We start from the raw sequence: 22,153 nt of genomic DNA on the forward strand, positions 1-22,153 counted from the left end.
GAACAGCAACAGATATCTTACTACAAGGTACGGCCACAGACCACTCAATTTTCCCACGCTAGGCTCTAGCTTCAGATGTATTCTTGTAATCAGACTTTGAACAAATCTTACATTAATCCACCCGAGTCAGTGAAACTATATTCAAGGCAGTATACAATTTCTAGCACTTTATTCTAACATCAGAGGACCAAAATCTAATCTGTTTATAGTTGTGGTTACATCTGTGGAAACGCTTTCAGAGACTATCTGCTCATGCTCAGGAATTCTTGGGAGCTAGTAGTCCTGGCGGGCATGTTCATGCTTCCATTTACTTCAGTAATTACCTATATTAAAAATCAAAATGAGATTTGATGACAGTTACTAGAACTATATATTTTACTTGGAAAATAAAATCAAGTCATCTGTTACCCAAATGGTAAGGCAGGGGAGGTTTACAGAGAAAACAGAGGCAGCATGGTGTGTGAAAAGAGCAGAGGCTCTGGGGGCCAGTCAGTCTTGGGTTCAAATCTCTACTGTCACTTACCAACTTTGTGGTCATGAGCAAACTATCCTCTCTGAACCTGTTTATCTTTAAAATGTGATTAACAGGGGAGTGGGGGGATGGGGTAGCCAGGTGTTGGGTATTAAGGAGCGCACATGTGGTGATGAGCACTGGGTGTTACACGCAACTAATGAATTGTTGAACATTACACCAAAAACTAATGATATACTATACATGCTGGCTAACTGAAGAAAAATAAATAAATTAAAAAAAATGTGAAAAAAAAAATGTGATTAACATCACCCTTTGCACAGGGTTATGGTAAAGAATACACGCGATAAATGGGCGTAAGTGGTATGGCACATGTATAAACAATAAATAGAAGCTACCAGTCATTTCAAATGGTTTTGCAATTAAATGGGAGGGAATAAATCAATAGGCTTAGTAAATGGTTTGTTTGCATGGTTATTTAAGAAGAAAAGGCAAATCTGACTCCTGGAATATGGGGTCATAGCTCCCTCACGGCACCTAATGGGAGTCTTCAACCTACCTGAGGTGTTGGCTGAATTTAATACATTAACAATTGTCATGTCTCAAAGGGGAGTAGATGTATGAAAATGGAACATCCCTACCTGCAAACAGGAAGAGGAACCAGGAAGCAAGTTAGTTAATCCTGATCCCCTTGCCTAAACTATCCTTTCTGTCTTGGAGCAGTTTTTCTGCTTTTTACAAATGAGCCCATCCTTCAAGGCCCTGCTCTACTGCACCTCCTCCAGGAAGCCTTCCCAGGTGTATCACCTGTGGGATGGCAAAACAGTGTTGTTTTATAAAAAAGCACTTAAGATGCTATTGTGTATATTTCCCCCATCAGATTGTGAGCTTCTCAAAGTCTTCTTAAAGAGACCATGTGTCTGATTCATGTTGCATTTTTAGAGTCCAGCAAAGGACCTGGCACATAGATGTGGCATAAATGAGATCTCTACTCAGTTAACTCACTCTCAAGCTTCACTTGTATCTACTTGTCTAATGACTTCTTCAAAAGTGTACTGAGACGTGACGGACGCTGGAGTTTATTCATTTAAACTGTTTTCTTCGATCCAATCATCTCTCATTCACTCTCTTCTTTTAATACACCCATTTAAGGGGTTCCCAATCTGCTTTCACCTTTACCCCAAACAAGCCTCCCTCTGTTTTGCTCTTATGCTTTCTTTCTAGGAGGCAGTTTCTTCAGTTGACTAAAGAATGTATGCCTGATGAAAGCAAAGACAATTTCTGTCTTGTCCACCACTTTATCCTCCTAGAACTTGTAACACATAGTGCCTGGCATAGTTGCTGCTCAGTAAATAGATGACTGAATATTTCCAAGCAAGTAGAAGCCAAATATAGCATGTACCTCTAGAGACCTGGCTACCAACAGGTCAGCTCTCTGGGCAAGAGGACAGGAAAGAGGTTTGTATCTAATATCAATCATGGTGGCTGCTCTCCCCTTTAAACAAAGAAAACTGAACTTATTCATCCTTGTGTACAATATGCATCTCTTCCTTGAACAAAAATGACACCCAGTGATGGCTAAAGATACTGATCTAATTGTTTTCTCACAATTCCCCAAACTGATATATAAGTTCCCAGGTCTTAACCCTGCATTCTGACTCAAGAGAAAGGAGTAAGACCCAAGTGACTTTTTATATGTTCAGGCAAGTTTGAGAAATACTTGTTCTGCAGCAGGCTCTGGGCTGCAGAGTGGAATTACGTGGGAGTTATGAACACTGATGCCTGGGTCCCACCTTCAGAGATCTGTTGCAACTAACCTATGGTACAGCCTGGGCACCTGAATTTGAAAAGTTCCCTCAAGAACCCCAATATGCAGCCAAGGGGAGGAGCACTGCTTTATGGGGTTTTTCGATGGGTCAACTACGGACCACCAACATCTAGTGTCATACGAGGTACCTGCTAAATATGCAGACTTCTGCCTTCTGAGAATTACAATTTTAAATAAATCTGTAGTTGGTTTTTCCCTGAAAACAGGGTTGCACAAGCTTAAGAACTGCTACTGAAGAACTCACCTAATCCACTCTTGTCTTTTTTTAATTTTTGGCTCGGGAAACCTCAAGAAGGCAAAGGGGTCAGGGTAAGCAGTGTCAGATAGTAAGCCTGTACCAGCAAGCCACCAAAGACCTGACTTGGGTCTCCTGCCTCTCAGTCTGATGCTCTTTCCACTTCACATGTTTCTGTGCCATGCTTCTACATCTCTCCTTCCAGAAGGAAGACAGTAAGTAAATCAGATAGGGAAAGCTGTTGGTCTCTGTTTGTCATGGGGGCTTTTCTGAGGGCAGACATTCAAACGCTTTTTGACTAGGCACACAGGGAGGATAACTCCTCAACAAGAGGGGCCCTGAGCCATACCCGTTATTAAGGAGCTGACTTGCAACACCAGGTTATTGGATTTCTCCAGGATGCACTGGCTCTCAGGGTCTAGGCTGCTGTCTCTAGGTCCACAATGATCCCTGTGGCTCTCCTGACCTTGCAAGACGCTATGAGTCTGAGGACTGAGGGGCAGTAAAGGCTTGGAGAGCTTCTGACTGAAGTACTGCTGGATCTGATCTAGCTCATTCAGATTCCTCCTGTAAAAAAAAGGAGAAGACAAAAGGGTCATTCACTGGGATTACAAGCCTCTTTGCATTTCCCTGACAGTCGATTGCTTCCCAGGACTTAGTACTTCCAGTACTTCACTTGGTCTATTAACACTAGGACTGACCCTGCCCTCCCTCTCCAATCCTTCAATTCATCCTTTACCAGACTATGATCCTGCTGCTCGGGACAACTTTCCTTACTTCTGTCTGGCTAATGAGATTCCTCTTCTGATGTCCAGTAAAACCCCCACCTCCTGTATGGAAGGAACCATTCTTGACTACCATTCATGCCTAGTCTTCACATCCTCTTACTCTGACAGAGGAAGGCCTTACTCTGGACTAACACTGGCCTTTGCTACCCATAACCATACCCAATCCTTCAAGTAAGTGACCTCTCCTAGCAAGTCTTCCCTGTACCTCTAAATTGGGTTAAGAGGTCCCCTTTTGTGCTCCACAGTTCTGTACTCTCCAATCACATCCATTTCCCCTGATGTACTGTGAGCTGTGTGCTGCTCCCTTTACATCTGCTGTACCCAGCGTAGGGCTTTCTCCATGATGATAGATGGGTTCTGTCCCAGCCGTTCATTTCGGCCTCATACCTCTGAATGCTGGAACCTGAGTTCAATCTATTCCCCTTGCTGTGTCCCTATGCTATTTAGCTTTTAAAGTGCTCATATTTCTCCTTTCCAAAAGTCCATCAAGCCAAATCCTTGGGCCACCTCTCCCTTGAACTCCTTCACTCTTGGCATCTCCATCAACCTTTTGTCTTAGATTTCCCCTTAGTTTTCTCATTACATGTCAGTTTCCCAAACTAGGCTGTGAGCACTTGGTGATAGAAGACAGTATTTCAAACTTCTCTCTCTCTCTGGTTCACTCACTGTGCCTGGTGCACTGGCAAAACACAGAAGCTAAGTACCTCTGAGGTAAACTGAAAGTCTCTATATCCTTTGTTAGGAACTACAGTTTGCATGTCCTACAGTCAAATCCAAATTAAATGAGGAAGCACAATGCTGATCCTAATCTGTCACTAGAGACCACAGCTCTCAAATCTTCGAGAATTTACTTAGGTGTCTACATCTGGGTGTACACCACATGCTACCTGTAGCAGGAACATGCAAACAACTGTGAACCTGGTGGAACTTAGGAAAATGTGCAAACCCAGCTGGCCTTGTCAGAGATTCTGGGTATAGAACCTATTAACACTTAGCTGCAATTTTCTCATCTGTAAAAAGGTTTATTAATATTTGCTCTGCAGGCCTCATAGTATTGCTGCGACTCAAATGAAGCACTGTTTTAGGGCTCTGTGAACCCAAGGAAGTCATGTGAATTTGGTATCTTGTTTCATCTCCATTGGGTAGGGACTTCATCTACTAGCAGTTTTCAAAATCTGGTTCTAGGTCTTGCAGCATCAGCATCATCTGAGAGCTTATTAGAAATGCTAATTCTCAGGCACTATCCTGGGCCTACTGAATCAGGAACTGCATAGGTGGGTCCAGCAATCGCTGTTTTAACAAGCTCTTAGTGTTATTCTGAAAAGCACTCAATTTTGAGAACCACTGCTCTAGGGCAATGGTTTATAGCCTGGCAATTTGGCCCCAAGAAGTCTTTCGGCAACGTGTGGAGACATTTTTGGTTGTTGCAGTCAGGGGAAGGGTGCTACCGGTATCTTGTGGAGAGAGGCCAAGGCTGCTGCTAAATATCCTACAATGCACAAGACAGGCCCTTACAGCAAAGCATCTGGTCAGTGTCAGCGGTGCCGACACTGAGAGAAACTGCTCTAGCATGCAGGAGAGCTTCATTCTTTCTTTTCTCAGTGAATGACCCACTAAAATGCAGCCACACTGTTAGTGGTTTTACTTAAATAGCCTAAACTCTGGCTGAGAATCTAAAATGAGAATCTGGGCATACCACTTTCTTGTGATATAAAAATCTGAACAGTTTCCCATAGTCTATAGTGTGACTGTTCAATTCTTTTAACCCATATTCCACCAATTAAAAACATTTTGCCACTTCTTTTCTGAGTTTGCTTTAGGAAACCAAAAATAGGTTAGTTTTTCCAAATACAAAATGTCAAATATTTTCCCCTCAATTTTACACATTCTCTTCCTCCCCTCCCCATCACTTTCCACTTGAGAATCATTCATTCTTAAAGTCCAAACTCTTAGCTAACATTTAAGGCCCTTCAAGATGGCCCCAAAGAACTTGCCCTACTTTTTACATCTTTTTTTTTTTTTTTTTTTTTAAAGATAGATTGATTTGAGAGGGAGAGAGAGAGAGAGAGAGAGAGACAGTGCATGTGAGTGGGGTGAGGGGCAGTGGGAAAGAATCTCTAGCAGTCTCTCCAATACATGGAGCCCGATGTGGGGCTCGATCCCACAACCCAAGAGGTCATAACCTAAGCTGAAACCAAGAGTCGGACACTCAACTGACTAGGCCTGTTGCTCTTTACATCTTATGCTCAGCTGTATCCTAACTGTACTGCTGGTATTCCTCCAAACTTGACTTGCTGTTTCATCCCTCTGGGTCTTAGCATGATTTCTGCATAGAATGTCTTTCAAATTCATTGACCTGCTCCTCCAAAGACCAGTTCAAGTGTGACTTCTTTAAATCTTCCCATGACCAACTTAGAATGTTACTTATTCCTCCATCTACCCTTGGCCAGAAAACCTGCAGCTCTTATCACACATCATTATAATTATCTGGTAACAGGCTATCTTCCCCTCTGGGAATGGCAGAGCCAGGATCGGAAGCCAAGGCTACTGGACTCTGAAGCCAAGACCTTCTCACAGCACCACAATTCTTACTACATAACCCAGAGGCTGACTCAGATGATCTATAATGGCCCTTTCTTCTCTGGCTCAGATGCTGACTAAATTAAGGAAGAGACAGGGAAACATTAACAAGACAGATGCTGGTCTGGAAGAATTCAGTGGTTGTGAGAAGAAAGACAGTGGGCAGAATGAGGCTCTGTAACTTTAAAGTAGATACGAAACTATATAGATGTGAGGTAGTCATTATGTTTGGTGAATAACCTCAAGTTCCTGTGTTACTAGGTGGACCAGCAATAGAGCCCGTGAAGGAATGGAAGGTCCCACGCTTGAGAAAGGTTGATCCATGAGGAATCCCAAGCGGTTCCAGGGTCCAATTCAGCATTAATCTAGACAAAAGTCTCCTAAGCCTCTCAGGGCCACAGCAACGGACAGAAAAACAGTCCTGCCAGCTGCCACTGCCGGTTACCTTGTGCTTCACTATGGTTTCCTGTGTCTTTTCTCAGCACAGGGCCTTACCTGAGAGAAGTCAGAATGGAAGTACGGGAGGACAAAGGCAATGCGGTCAGTTTGTCATCACGTGGCAAAACCGCCTCTCCCTGCTGCAGGGATTCATGAAACCGGCGGATATTCTGCACATGCTCTTCATGGCGTGATGCCTGACTTCTTGTGGTACCACTTCTGTCAGGAATAAATGGGGCCAGAGTAAATTCCCAGCCAATAAGAAAACTCCTAATGTGACAATCAACAAGTAACAAATAAAATGGCATTGCAAATCCATCCCCATTACCATGGTTCTGGCTTGAATTACAACTATCTTCCAAATAATCTTGCCCTCAGTCTTACCCCTTTATTTTTCTCTCTCTTCTTTAATTTTAGTGTAGTTAACATACAGTGTTGTTTTAGTTTCAGGTGTATAATAAGTGATTTAACAGTTCCGTACATTACTCAGTGCTCATCAAGATAAGTGTATTCTTAGTCCCCTTCAGGGTTTCACCTATCCCCCTACCCATCTCCCCTCTGGTAACAATCCATTCACTACAATTAAGAGTCGGCTTCTTAGTTTGTCTCTTTTCCCCTTTCGTTTGCTTTGTTTCTTACAGTCCACACAGGAGTGAAATCATCTCTGACTTATTTTTTTTTTTAAGATTTTATTTATTTATTTGAGAGAGAGAGAGAGGTATCACAAGGAGGCAGAGAGGCAGGCAGAGAGAGAGAAAGAAGCAGGCTCCTTGGTGAGCAGAGAGCCTGATGTGGGGCTGGATCCCAGGTCCCTGAGATCATGACCTGAGCTGAAGGCAGAGGCTTAACCCACTGAGCCACTCACGCACCCCATCTCTAACTTATTTTGCTCAGCATTATACACTCTGGATCCATCCATGTTGTTCCAACTGGCAAGATTTCACTCTTTTTAATGTTTGAATAGTATTCCATTGTGTATGTGTGTGCATGAGTGCACACCCCCCCCATCTTTATCCATTCATCTGTGACACTTGGGTTGCTTCCATAGTCTGTCTATTGTAAATAATGCTGCAATTATAAAAAATAAACACTGAGGCTTTTGCCCTTTGAATTCGTGTTTTTTGTATTCTTTGGGTAAATATCCAGTAGTGTGATTCCTCAATCATAGGGCAGTTCTATTTTTAACTTTTTTTAAAAAAGATTTTATAAAAAAAAAAATAAAAAAGATTTTATCTATTTACTTGACAGAGAGAGAGAGAGAGAGAGAGAGAATGAACAAGTGGAAGAGCAGTAGGCAGGGAAATGAAGAAGCTAAGCCTGATATGGGGCTCGATCCCAGGACCCTGAGACCATGACCTGAGCCAAAGGCAGACTCAATGAACTGAGCCACCTAGGTGCCTCTATTTTTTTTTTTTAAGATTTTATTTTTTTATTCGTCAGAGAGAGAGAGAGAGAGAGAGAGAGCACAAGCAGGCTGAGTGGCAGGCAGAGGCAGAGAGAGAAGCAGGCTCCCCATTGAGCGAGGAGTCTGATGTGGGACTTGATCCCAGGACTCTGGGATCATGACCTGAGCTGAAGGCAGACACATAACCAACTAAGCCACCCAGGTGTCCCCCTATTTTTAACTTTTGAGGAGACTCCATACTGTCTTCAACAGTGGCTACACCAGTTTGCATTCCCACCAACAGTGCACAATGGTTCTTTTTTTTCTACAACCTTGCCAATATGTTTCTTATGCTGTTCATTTAGCCATTCTGAAGGTGTGAGGTAATACCTCATTATGGTTTTGATTTGCATTTCCCTGATGTTGAGTAATGCTAAGTATCTTTTCATGTCACTGTTGGCCATGTGTAGGTCTTCTGTGGAGAAATGTCTGTTCCTGTCTCCTACCCATTTTTTAATTAGAGTATTTGTTTTTTGGGTGTTGAGTTGTATAAGTTCTTTATGTATTCTAGATAGTAACCCCTTATTGGATACATCATTTGCAAATGTCTTCTCCCATTTAGTAGGCTGTCTTTTAGTTTTGTTGGTTGTTTCCTTTGCTGTGCAGGAGCATTTTATTTTGATGTGGTCCCAACAATTTTTGCTTTTGTTTCTGTTGCTTAGGTGGACACTTATACGAAGATGTTGCTATAGCTAACGTCAGAGAAATTACTGCTTATGTTCTCTTCAAGGATTTTTATGGTTTCAGGTCTCATAATTAGGTCCTTGATCCATTTTAAGTTTATTTTTGTGTACGGTGTTAGAAAGTGGTCCAGTTTCACTCTTTTGCATGTTATTGTCCAGTTTTCCTAACATCATTTGTTGAAAAGACTGCTTTTTTCCCATTGCATATTCTTGCCTCCTTTATTGAAAATTGACCATATAAATGTGAGTTTATGTCTGGGTTTTCTATTCTATTCCACTGACCTATGTGTCTATTTTTGTGCCAGTCCACACTGTATTGACCACTAGAGCTTTGTAATACAAACTGAGAGTCCAGATTTGTGATGCTTCAGCTTTGTTTTTCTTTTTCAAGACTGCTTTGGCTATTTGGGTCTCTTCTGGTTCGAAACAAATTTTAGGATTGTTTGTTCTAATTCTGTGAAAAATGCTATTGGGGGGCACCTGGGTGGCTCAGTGGGTTAAGCCGCTGCCTTCGGCTCAGGTCATGATCTCAGGGTCCTGGGATCGAGCCCCACATTGGGTTCTCTACTCAGCAGGGAGCCTGCATCCCCCTCTCTCTCTGCCTGCCTCTCTACTTGTGATCTCTCTCTCTCTCTCTCTCTGTCAAATAAATAAAAAAAAAAAAAGAAAAAAGAAAAATGCTATTGGTGTTTTGATAGGGATTGCTTTAAATGTGTAGATTGCCATGGGTAGTATAAACATTTTAACAGTATTTGTTTTTCCAATCTATAAGCATGCGTTGTCTTTCCTTTTTTCTTTTCATTTTTAAAAGTAGGCTCCACACCCAGTGCGGAGCCCAATGTGAGGCTTGAACTCACAACCTTGAGATCAGGACCTGAGCTGAGATTAAGTTTTGGACACTTAACCAACTGAGCCAACCAGGAGACCTTGTCTTTCCATTTCTTTGTGTCATCTTCTATTTCTTCCATCAGTATTTTATAGTTTTCAGAGTATAGGTCCTTCGAACTCTTTGGTTAGATTTAGTCCTAACTACTTTACTATTTTTGGTACAATTGTAAATGGGATTTGTCTTTTTGTTTTTCTTAATTTCTTTCTGCCACTTTAGGGGGAGAACATGAGCAAGGAGCGGGGCAAATGGAGAGAGAGAGAGAAAGTCCTAAGAAGACTATAAGCTGAGTGCAGCACCCAACATAGGACTTTATTCCACAAATGTGAGAACATGACTTGAGCCCAAATCAAGAGTTGGATGCATTATCGACTGAGACACTGAGTTGCCCTTTACTCCTTTAAATGTTTTGTAGAATTCACCTGAAAGCTGTCTGGTCCTTGGCTTTTGTTTGTTGGGAGTTTTTTGATCATATTCAATTTCATAAGCAGTCTGTTCAAATTTTCTATTTCTTCCTGTGTCAGTTTGGTAGGTTATATGTTTCTAGGAATTCATCCATTTCTTCAAGGTTGTCCAATGTGTTGGCATATAATTCTTCTTAGTATTTTCTTACAATTATTTGTATTTCTGTGGTATCGGTTCTTATTTCTCATTTGTGATATTATTTGAGTCCTTTCTCTTTTTCTGGATGAATCTGGCTAGAGGTTTATCAATTTTGTTGATTTTTTTGGAAGAAACAGTTCCTGGTTTCATTAATCTGTTCTACTCTTTTTTTAGTTTCTCTATCATTTGCTTCTGCTCTAATCTTTATTATTTCCTTTTGCTGGTTTTGGGTCTTGTTTGTTCTTCTTTTTTGAGCTCCAAAGGTGTAAGATTAGGTTGTTTATTTGAGATTTCTCTTGCGTTTTGTGGTAGGTCTGTATTGCTCTAAACTTGCCTCCTGGAATAGCTTTTGCTGTATCCCAAAGATTTTGGACCATTGTGTTTTCATTTTCATTTCTCTCCGTATACGTTTTGATTTCTTCTTCGATTTCTTGGTTGATCCATTCATTGTTTAGTAGCATGTTGTTTAACCTCCATGTATTTGTGATGTTTATAGTTTTTTTTCTTGTGGTTGATTTCTAGTTTCATAGTGTTGTGGTCAGAAAAGATGTATATGATTTCAATCTTTTTAAATTTGTTGACACTTGTTTTGTGGCTTGATATGTGATCTATTCTAGAGAATGTTCCATGTGCACTTGAAATGAATGTGTATTCCACTGTTTTAGGATGGAATGTCTTTAATATATCTGTTAAATCCATCTGTTCCAATATGTCATTCAAAGCCACTGTTTTCTTGTTGATTTTTTTTGTTTCCATTGATTTAAGTGTTACCTATTCTCTTTTATAAATTCTCCACATTATAGCCTGAGTGATTTTTTTAAAAACATAGGTCTGAAATAACAATAAGAACAACACTATTTATGGAGTCCTTATTAATGTGCCAAGCACTGTTCTAAGCATTTGTGTACTAATATATTCCCTATTTAATCACTGCTGTTCCTTTCTAGCTTTGGTCGCTCTTTTTGGGGGGGGGGGGGTGGCACAAGGTGTCTGTGACCAAATTTATCCCTGAGGCCCAGCACAGGGGATCAAGGCCCATGGATCACAGTGTTTCTGTGGCAGCCTTTTGGGCCAGTGCCAGCCATGGGATGGGCAGGCACTGAATTTGACACAGCTGCAGTGTTGTTGTTTTTTTTTTTTTAAATCTATAAAAATATGTTCAAATTTCTTTGCAAGGTATTCATGAACTTGACTCCAGCAGTAATTGTCTTCTCTTTAAATATTAGCTTCATTGAGATATAATTCACACACAATTCACCCAGTGAAAAGTGTAGCATATTCAGAGTTGCATAACCATCACCACGTATTTTCATCACCTAAAAAAGAAACCCTATACCTATCAGCAATCACTCCACATTTCCTCCACCCCCCCAAACCCTCAACCCAAACCTCCTAACTCTAGGCTACTGCTAATCTACTTTCTGATTCTGTAGATTTGCCTAATCTGAATAATTCATATAAATGGAATAATAACCATATAGAGTCTTTCGTGATTGGCTTCTTCCATTTAGCATGTTGTTAAACTTCACCCGTGCTATAGTATGTATCAGTAATTCATTCCTTCTCGTGGTTGAATAACTCTCCATTATGTAGAGAAAACACATGTTGTTTTTCTACACATCAGATGATGTACATTTTGGTTGTTTCCATTTTTAAGTCATAAGGAACAATGCTACTAACAAACACTCATGTACAGGTTTTGTGAAGACATATGATTTTACTGTTCTCGGGTATATATCTAGAAGCAGGATTATTGGATCATATGATTTCTCTATGTTTAACCTTTTAAAAGGAAGTGCCAGACCGTTTTCCAAAGCAGCTGCACAATTTTAAAATCCCATCCCTGGGTGGTTCAGTCATTGGGTGTCTGCCCTTGGCTCAGGTCATGATCCCAGGGTCCTGGGATTGAGCCCCGCATCGGGCTCCCTGCTCAGCGGGAAGCCTGCTTCTCCTTCTCCCACTCCCTCTGCTTGTGTTCCCTCTCTCACTGTCTCTCTCTCTCTGTCAAAAAAAGAAATAAAACCTTTAAATAAATACATAAATAGATAAATAAATAAAAAAAATCCCACCAATCATGTATGAGGGTTCTGGTTTCTCCACATCCTCCCAACACTTGTGATATTTGTCTTTTTGATTAGTTATGGTAGTGGGTGTGAAGTGGTATCTCATTATGGATTTCATTTATATTCTCCTGATGGTTAATGATGTTAAGTATCTTTTCATGTGCTTACCGATAATTTGTGTATCTTCTTTGGATGTTTTCAGATCTTCTTTGGATGTCTATTCAGATCATTTGTCTTTTTTTTTTTTTTTTTCAAGATTTTATTTATTTAATGGAGACAGAGCGAGAGTAAGTGAGCATGAGCACAGGGCGGGGTGGGAGGAAAGGGAGAAGCAGACTCCCTACTGAGTGGGGAGCCCAACACGGGGCTTGATCCCAGGATCCTGGGATCATGACCCGAGCTGAAGGCAGAGGCTTAACACACTGAGCAACCCTTTTGGTCCATGCTTAATTGGGTTATTTGCTTTTTATTATTGAATTATAAGAATTCTTTATATATTCTGGATATAAGTCTCATCATATCTATGGGTTTGCAAATATTTTCTCCCATTCTGTGGGTTGCCTTTTTATTTTCCTAATTGTGGCATGAAAGTTTTTAATTTTATAAATCTAATTTACTTTTTCTTTTGTTGCTTCTGCTTTTTGTCTCTTATGTAATGAATCATTTGCGTAATCTAAGGTCAAGAAGATTTACTCCTGTTTTCTTCCTTTGAGAGAACGGAATATGCTCTAGCCCCGTTATCCATATGCATGTCTATGGTTGACGTGATGAAGCATCTGGATGGGCCAGTTGCTCTTTATAAAATATCCCAGTTCCTACATTTGGAAAGGGAAAGATCTCAGACAGCTGATGATTGATTTCAGGGATAAACATTAAACGTTAAAGGCCTCTAAGGAAAAGAGAACAGCATCCTTTCCACTGAAGCTACCCTTCTGATAGCAGTAAAAGTTCTAGTTTCCATCTTATTAAAAAAAATTTGTTTTCATAGGATCCTGGAGTTCCCAGCGGTTGTGACAGAACAAAGCTATTTCCCTGTCTAGTTTCTTCCTCCAAAAAAGTAAAGAGAGATGACAAACCAGTTAGCAGACTTTCAACTCTATTTCTTCCCATCAAAAATTCACTCACCTCTCAGTAGGGGAGAAATCAAGTTCCTTTGATGAGGTGTGAGCAGGTTGTTCTGGGGTCCATCTTGCAATGCTGCTGGGGAATGCAGAGGCAGGGAAAGAAAAGGGGCGATATATTGGGTTCTGTAGAAACAATGAGAAAAATGGTATGCCTGTCACCACAAATCCTTTTGGAACAAAGAAGTACAAATAAGTTAGAAAATTTGTGTTTAAAAAATTTATTGTACGCAGATAAATATAATTTGCTGAGGATTTTCTATGTGTTGAGTGCTGTACTAAGCAATTTACATGCATTTTCTTATTTAAACTTCACAATAATCTTACAAGATAGGTACTATTATTATTCCCATTTTATATACTATGCTATCAGATTACTTTTTAGTTGCTTTATTTGTATTTATGCTTGGCTCTTCCAGCTAGTTTGTGAACTCCTGACTGGGTATCATTTTACCTTACATGTGAAGTGGTATTTCTTACCTCATGACTACAGGGCTGACGCGAAGAAAGATCTTCTTATACAGTGACTGTTTAACGCTTTGTCACTTTCTCATGCAGTCATGCATGAGAGAGATGCCCACCCTGCCAGAACCTGGGCCAGGCATGCATGATAACAGAGGAAAAAAAAACCCTAGAATCTTTGTCTTGATAGAGCTTCCTCATCTGGGACAGTCTGGAAAATTCTTTCTTTTATAGTTAAACTCCCTGAAAGAGGGTCTGTTTTTACTATCACTGATTCCCCTCTTTCCATTCCCTCTCTTTTTGTTTTTTCTATAAGATAGAACAATGATTTTATTTGACAGTTAAAAAGTATTTATTTTTAAAAGATTTTATTTATTTGTCAGAGAGAGAGAGCACAAGCAGGGAGAGCAGCAGGTAGAGGGAGAAGCAGGCTTTCCACTGATCAAGAAGCTTGATGCGGAATTCGATCCCAGGACCCCAGGATCATGACCTGAGCTGAAGGCAGATGCTTAACTGACTGAGCCACCCAGGCATCCCAAAACCTTTTATTTAAATTCAAATTAATTTAACGTATAATGTATTACTGATTTCAGAAGTAGAGGTCAGTGATTCATCAGTTTATATAATACCCAGTGCTCATTATATCACATGCCCTCCTTAATGTCCATCACCCATTTATCCCATCTCCCCACTCCCTTCCCCTCCAGCAATCCTCAATTTGTTTCCTATGATTAAGAGTCTCTTATAGTTTGTCTCCCTCTCTGGTTTCATCTTTCTTTTTTTCCTCTCTTCCCCTATGATCCTCTGTTTTGTTAGAACAATGATTTTAGGGACGCCTGGGTGGCTCAGTCATTTAAGCATCTGCCTTCGGCTCAGATCATGATCCCAGGATCCTGGGATTGAGTCCAGCATCAGGCTCCTTGCTCAGCAGGGAGCCTCCTTCTCTCTTTGCCTCTGGTGCTCCCCTGCTTGTGTGCTTTCTCTCTCTCTCTCGGAAAAATAAAACCTTAAAAGAAAGAAAGAACAAGGATTTTAATGTAATAGAGTTTTAAAAAGTTTAACCAATGTGGTTTCAAACTCCATGCTGCAATTAATCTTATTTTATTTAAAAACTAAGATATAGCCATTTGTGACAACACGGATGGACCCAGAGGGTATGATGCTAAGTGAAGTAAGAAAAAGACAAATACCCTATGATTTCACTTGTATGTGGAGTCTAAAAAACAAAACAAGTTAATAAAGAAAAAAGCAGAAACAGACCCATAAATACAGAGAACAGACTGACGGTTGCTAGAGGGGAGGGGGATGGGCAAAATCAGTGAAGTAGGTAGGAGATACAGGCTTCCAGTTATGGAATAAATAAGTCACGGGAATAAAAGGCACATCAAAGAGAATGCAGGCAATGGTATTGTAATAGCACTGTATGATGACAGATGGTGGCTGCACTTGTGAGCGTAGCATGAATATAAACTTGTCCAATCACTGTGTAATACACCTGATACCAATGTAACCCTGTGTGTCAACTACACTCAAGTAGAAAAATTTTTTTCAATTGAGATATAGTCAGTGTATTATAAAGTTCATCCTTTGAAATTGTTCAATTCGGTGGTTTTTAATATATTCAGAGTTGTATGTCCGTCACCATTGTGTAATTCCACTTTGTCACCACTGTGTCATTTTTATCACCCTAAACAGGTCATGAGATCATTATGAGACACAAATACATAATGTGTTCCGTAAGCTGGAGAGCACCAAACACATGGAAAGGATCTTCTTACAGATTTGGCTCAGCAGAACGCTTACTGGTTAAGATCGTGAATTAGCATACGTACCAGCAATCCCGGGGTCTCTACCCCACGTCTTGATTGTCTTTCTTCTTTGAAGTGCATCAAACTCTCCAGAGGGGAGATAGCAACTTTTATCTGCCCCTGACACTCTCCACTGAAGTCTGTGATGTTGTACCAGCCACAGACAAACTGGAAGCCAGAAAGAAGTGGGGAGAGGTCCACTGAGGCAAAGCCAATCACCCTCTCCTCATCTGTGGGGGAAAGAGAAGAACTGAGTAGTGTGGCTGGGCAGGTCTTGCCACTGACATTAGAGGCTACACACAGAGAAGCTGAATCAGGGGACTGTGGGTGTGTGTGTGGGGGGGCTCAAGTGATTCCAAAATCAACAGAGAAGACAGATAATGAGAATGAGAGAGACAGCCTGCTTTCACTACCATGAATTCCCTTTTTGTATGGCAGGGAAAAGCTAGCAGAGTTGAGTTTTATTCTCTTGATATAGGCAATTGGCAAACAACCTTAAACAGCAGATATTTTTTTTCCCTATATTATCATGTCTCAGTGATTTTCCTCAGGGCAGTGGGTCTTGGAAGAAATCATTTGAAAGACCATCACCCTTGGAATTATGAGGGATTTGCATTCTCCCATTCACATTTGTCTGTATTTTTCAAATTCTCCATAACGCACATATGTATTATATTTAATTAAGAACAAAAGTGATACAAATCACAAAAGAAAGACAAAGAACTCCCCGGAAAACCAGTACATGGTACAAAATAATAGCTTGGACTCAGGTTTGTAACAGGGCTGCCCTTAGTGAGTAAGAAGACCCCTTGTTGATTGGCTAAGCAACCATGCAATGGCCTTTGTCCTCAGACTCATTGCTTCTTGTTCCTCACTTCTGACATGGAAGTAGCTGGAGAATTTCAGGCTCCTCTCCTTCCAAAAATTCTTTTTTGTATGGGCTATATTCCCTATAATGAATATCAAAGGCTGACTACCAAACGTGGACACCATTCTCAGTTTTCAATTTGCTAAATAAGTCAAGGAATGCAATTTCTAAGAGGAGTGGTCATTAGTTTTCCCAGTTTCTTGTACATTCCACTGGTGACAATGAACTCATTACACACTAACATTTGTTTGGACAGTTTTCTCTTCTTTAGCCTGGGACCTACCTAAAAGCTAAGACCAAATATCATTCACTTTATGTTTCCTACACTCTTCATTCCAGCATAAATCTTCCCACATCACGAGGAAGTTGATAAACAACCACTGAGAACACAAATGAACTGCCAATGTAGAGTGGGACAAGGAAGCAGTGCACCACAACAGCTAATCTGAGTGTGGCTTGATTTGAAAACACATTACTTGGGCACCTGGGTGGCTCAGTGGGTTAAGCCGCTGCCTTTGGCTCAGGTCATGAGCTCAGGGTCCTGGGATCAAGTCCTGCATCGGGCTCTCTGCTCAGCAGGGAGCCTGCTTCCCTCTCTCTCTCTCTCTGCCTGCCTCTCCATCTACTTGTGATTTCTCTGTCAAATAAATAAATAAAATCTTTAAAAAAAAAAAAAAAAGAAAACACATTACTTTTAACACCCCAAACCTCAAGTCTCATATATACAATGAGAAGGACTGAACCACATTTAAGATCCTCTTCAACTTGGACAGTCTTTAAGAGTCTATGAACGTTTGACATTGTGTTCCTCAGAGTAGAGTCAAGTAATTCTTACCCAATGGGAGTGAAGAATGATGGCTAGAACCATTAATTTGCACTCCAAAGATTTTTTTTTATAGCTTTGCAAAGAAAAATAATCTTGTTTTATTTGGTTACCCACGCATAACCTATTCTTGATAGACTGTAACTTTAGGTACCAGGTTGAGGGTTTTTCCTAAGACTACATCTTAAACATGCCTGAGGAGAAATCAGGCTGAGTTGATCACTGAGAAAAACAATAGCTTTGAAGAGCTCAGTTTAATATCATATTTAGTGGGACAACCCATCATTCTTTCTTTGTAGTTCTATGTTCTCATGATCTCAAACTTACTCCAGACTCTTGTAATTGCTGTTGCCTTTGACTCATACTCTGTCATGCCCCTTCATTTCTCAGCTGAAGCATGCTCCAGGAAGCTTTTTCTGACATGTCAGTCTGAGTTAGATATTCCCTGCCAGAACACCCGTATTTGCCTAATCATACTATCTTCTAATTGTTTATCTCCCCACCCCTCAACCCCACCTGCCACCAGGGGACACAAGCTCCATGAGGGTAAAGACCTTGTATGCTTTATTTTACCTTTGCATCCCTAGCACTTAGGATAGTGCCTATCAGAGTAGGAACTCAAATATTTATTAAATATATTTATTGTTTGTATAGCTAAGGCTGCGTGGAAAGGCTGGAGTTAAGGGAAGAGAGGCATTTACCTCCATGAGAGACAGAGTTAGGTAAGCGCGGTCAGTTGGGTCTGGGCATTTCCCCGTCTCCATTTACAACACGGTTTTACAGGATTCTCTAGGGGTCTTGGAAGATAGGGGTTTTGTTCTTCTCTATACCAAATAGCCCTAATACAGTACCTGACATATGGTAGGCATAATAAAAATAGCTCCATTTATTAAGCACCAATTATGTGCCAAACATAATCTCTAATTTTATAAAAATCCTGTAAGGCAGGTAATAATTTCATTATTAAGGAAACAACGGTTCAAAGAGGTAAAGTGTTTTGGCTTAGGTCATATGAATTGTGAATGGCAAAACCAAAATTTGAATCCAGGTCTGTATTAAGACTGAAGTTATTCTTTTTTTTTGCCTTGTCACAGTAAGAGCTGAACTGAGGCAAACCCTAGTCTGCCTGACAATCTGTGGAGTACTTTAGAGAAAAGAGAAGAATAGAATGCCAGTTAGGAGGGTGAAGCCTAGTTAAATACAGCAGGAATTCCTTATGTTGATTCAGAGAAAATGGATTTATGATCAGTTCTGCCACATTTACGACATATGGTGGGGGAGGGGGACATGATAAATGAATCCAAGGCAGGAGCATGGGACAAATCATCGAAATCAGATTCAGAGCATGATTTCCAAACAGAAGCACTAGAGGAGAGACAGGTAAGTCTATTTCCTTTACACACTGACTACTCTCAGGTCTTTATTAGGTTCTGGGTTAGCTGTGAAACTTACCACTGGCAAATAAAAACTATAAGGTTGTAGACTCAAAACAACTGAGGGTTTAGAAACTAGGCCCCAGCAAGAATGTTAAAGGAGCTAGGTTTATAGGAGGGATTTAATTAAGACAAAATTTTCTAAACTGTGAGATAGCTGGATGTCCTCATTCACTCACTTTCCCCATCCAATGTTACTAGCATGGTGAAGTACAAATGGTGAAGGCTGTATAGCCAGTCAGAACTGGGTTCAAATCTCGGCTCCACTGATTAATAAGTATATGACCTTCTAATTTCTTTGGGCCTGAGCTGTTACATTCGTAACAATGAATGAATTAGGGGCGCCTGGGTGACTCAGTGGGTTAAAGCCTCTGCCTTCCACTCAGGTCATGATCCCAGGGTCCTAGGATCGATCCCCATATCGGGCTCTCTGCTCAGCAGGGAGCCTGCTTCCCCCTCTCTCTCTGCCTGCCTCTCTGCCTACTTGTGCTCTCTCTCTCTGTCAAATAAATAAATAAAATCTTTAAAAAAATTAATGAATTATGTTTTTACACTGTAGGGTTAGCAATGTTTGTAAAGCTCTCAGCACACTGTCATTCACTAATAAGAACAATAAAAACAGATGGTTTTATCAAGTATCAGATACTCATTTAATTCTCCCACTGAGGTAGGTACTATTATCCCTATTTTATAAATAAAGAAACTGAAGCAAAGAGAAATTAAGTCATTCACCCAAGGTCATACTACCTTGTAAGGGGTAAGAACTGGTATCTGAATCCGAGAGTGTAGTTTTAGAGTCTGTGCTCTTGATGTTGTTGGATTATGCCTGTTAATAATGGTAGCTGAATAAAACTAGGTTCAAGGATAATGATGTCGACACCTCTTAGAGGCTCTTAAAACAAGACTCTAGTTTTGTGTACAGCTTAAAAATGCTGGGGTCTTGGTTAATAAGCCAATAGAAGGTACAACATCATACAGGTGGTTGAAATCACTTTGTATGACAGGCTGTATGCTGTGACTGATGAGATACAATTGGAAGGGTGAAATGTACTTGGACTTGTGCACTAAGCAGAAAGTCAAACAAAATGACATGACTTCTAAGGATTTAAATTTCCTAGGAGACTAATGTGGCCTTCTGTGAGATTCCCTCTAACACTTATATGCGTCCCTGCATCACAAGTGCCATGGTTTCACCTGGTTAAAAAAGGAAAGGATTGGAAACTGTCAACAGGATGTGAGCTTATTTTCAGACAGATATTCACAGAATAGAGTTCATACCTCCTTTATGCCAAACTTTGAAGACCAGAGTTTGTTGAGGGTCCAAAAGAAGCTCTTTTGATAACCTATTAAGAAAAACATCCACCATAAATTAATGGTGTAGGAAGCATCTGCCGTATAAAACTTAGATTTGAAGAGCATCTTGTAGTTTGCAAAGCACTTTCCTAACATTTTCATTTCAACTTCATGGTCATCTCCGAGGATATAGTTTTACTTTCACAGGTAAAATGAGGGATGGAAGCTCAGAGAGAAGTAACTTGCCAAGACTTGAAATCAGGCTCCCCTGATGCAGTACTTTCCCACCTGATGGTATCTGCCACACTCAAACTCTGTTTCTCAGGATGAGAGGGAGTGTGGAGAGGGAGCGCCTCAAGATGTAAGGAACAGTTTTACTGGAGCACAGCAGGGATTCTTTTTATTTAATGTGGAAAACGGGATGGTGAAAAGGGAGAAGAGGAGAAAAACAACATCCACTGAGTGCCTACTGTGGGCCAGGCATAGTGCCTAGTATCTCATATATGTGTAATCTGCACAGAAGTCTAGACATTGGCATTATTATCCCTGCTTTACAGATGATAAAGGTGGGCTCAGAGAGGTGAAGTGACTTGCTCAAGGTCACATGACAATCAGTAAGTGGCAGGGCTGGGACTTAAAGCTTAGTTTGCTTAATTCTAAAAGTCACACTCTACAGAGGTAAGGCACCAAAATAAGAAAGTATCCAATTTTCATATCAGAAAAGAAGTTGATATGGAGTTCAATAAACACCTCTAACACATTTTATTTAAGAAATTACTTATACCATTTTAAATCACAAAGATTTGGAAAGTTCTACACCAGGTGCCATTGCTTTAGGAGGAAATCCAGGGAAAACTAAGAGATTTAATTTCCTTCCCTAGATACCCCTGGGGAACTAAAGAGAACCCACTTCAAGACAACAGGATGCACTGTGATAAAGTGAAATAAGTACTGTGTCAAAAATCTGAATTCTACTTGGTGTTCAGAATACCCACCTCTGCATTCCAGCTCTGCTATGGTTACATGAGTGACCCTGGAGACTCAAGCATTTTGAGCCCTGGCTTTCTTACCTGTTAAACGGGATATTTTCTACCTATAAGGTTGCTAGGAGCATCAAATGAAATAATTTCGTGATAGAGCAATTGTAAACAGAACCTTTACTCATTTTTCTTCTCTTCTTTCCTCTGCTACCAACAGACCATGTAACCTCCCTGGTCTACAGTCTTAACTTTGAAGTGAGGGATAAAATTAGGAGACCATCAACGTCCCTTTGTCAAGTCCATAATGTTACGCTCTGAATGAATAAATCACCTTCAATTAGAAGCTTAGCCCTCTAGCCTCCTCCCTTTTAAGGCAGATTTGATATTTTTAGATCAAGTACCTGGCCATAATGGTGAGAATTTCTATGATTTCCAGTAGTTCACCATAGATAGTACTGAGTTGTCACTGTAGTTCTAGCTCGTGACTCAGGTTGGCCTCTCAAATTTCAAAACACTGGACATGTGAACAACTGCTGGGCTCAATTAGGTATGGAAACACTGTTAGAAAGCAGCAGATCAGACACCATGTGGTATGGCTAGTGTTGGTGGATAAGTGAGAAACCTTATAAAAGGTGATGCAGGATAAAGATAATGGTAACAGTTGTTATACTAGAACTTATACTTTCAATGACGATGAAACAGATGAAACAAAAAAAGGGGAGGACAAGTACTGGGCCTGAATGTCAGCCCCTAACCTCTGAACTGCACTGCAGCAGACCGACAGGGCTCCACCTCCAATTCTTTGAGTCTTCCAAAGGAGATCTAACATTTGTGGAGCACCTGCTCTGTACCATGAGGTCATTTTTCTAAATGTCACCTAATTTGGACCTCACAATAACCCTGTAAAAATTAACCCCACTTTGCAGATGAGGAATCAGAGGCTCAGAGATACAATTTAATTTGTTCACACAGCTAATAAATGAGATGGGGCTGGAGGCCACGTCTCTCTAAGTGCAAAGCCCAGGCTCTTTCCAATGCAGCAGAAATCTTTTTCAAGAATGTACAATCTACAGCCTTTCCTGAAATTAGTTTGCTATACCTTCTTCCCCCAAATAAATTGTGTACATTCTTCAATACTTACCTGAATTATCTTATTTAAAATAAAAAGCTTTCCCTGAACTTCTAGGTTAATCTAAATTATCTTTCTGAGGCACTAGAATCATTTTTTGCTACTTTTACAGCACTTGTCACATTCTAATGTATATTTTCCCAGATAGACCATGAATAGTGCAATTTCAGGGACTGTCTTAATCATCTTTAATTCCCAGTCTCTAGAACAGAGTGG

At 40.5% G+C, this 22,153-nt stretch overlaps 1 protein-coding gene and 1 non-coding gene across 8 annotated transcripts in view; both read right to left on the minus strand.

Moving 5' to 3' along the window:
• C2CD3 (C2 domain containing 3 centriole elongation regulator) overlaps nucleotides 1-22,153 on the minus strand; it is a 144,091-nt gene that overhangs the window by 22,891 nt on the left and 99,047 nt on the right. For 6 of the 7 annotated variants that reach the window (XM_046016591.1, XM_046016592.1, XM_046016590.1 and 3 more), the window contains 5 exons: nucleotides 19,814-19,878; nucleotides 15,436-15,641; nucleotides 13,146-13,267; nucleotides 6,399-6,560; nucleotides 2,885-3,102 (listed from right to left, as the gene is read on the minus strand). In XM_046016591.1, the coding sequence (XP_045872547.1) occupies nucleotides 2,885-3,102; nucleotides 6,399-6,560; nucleotides 13,146-13,267; nucleotides 15,436-15,641; nucleotides 19,814-19,878 (773 nt within the window). Of the gene's footprint in view, nucleotides 1-7; nucleotides 324-2,884; nucleotides 3,103-6,398; nucleotides 6,561-13,145; nucleotides 13,268-15,435; nucleotides 15,642-19,813; nucleotides 19,879-22,153 lie in introns of those variants that run through there. The other variant, XM_046016595.1, reaches the window with a different exon arrangement.
• Nucleotides 10,942-11,076, minus strand: LOC123950191. Its single transcript, XR_006820182.1, has one exon. It is a non-coding gene; the product is annotated as a small nucleolar RNA SNORA5 (small nucleolar RNA).

This window comes from Meles meles, chromosome 8, assembly GCF_922984935.1.
Source record: "Meles meles chromosome 8, mMelMel3.1 paternal haplotype, whole genome shotgun sequence".
In the NCBI taxonomy this organism is placed as follows: Eukaryota; Metazoa; Chordata; class Mammalia; order Carnivora; family Mustelidae; genus Meles; species Meles meles.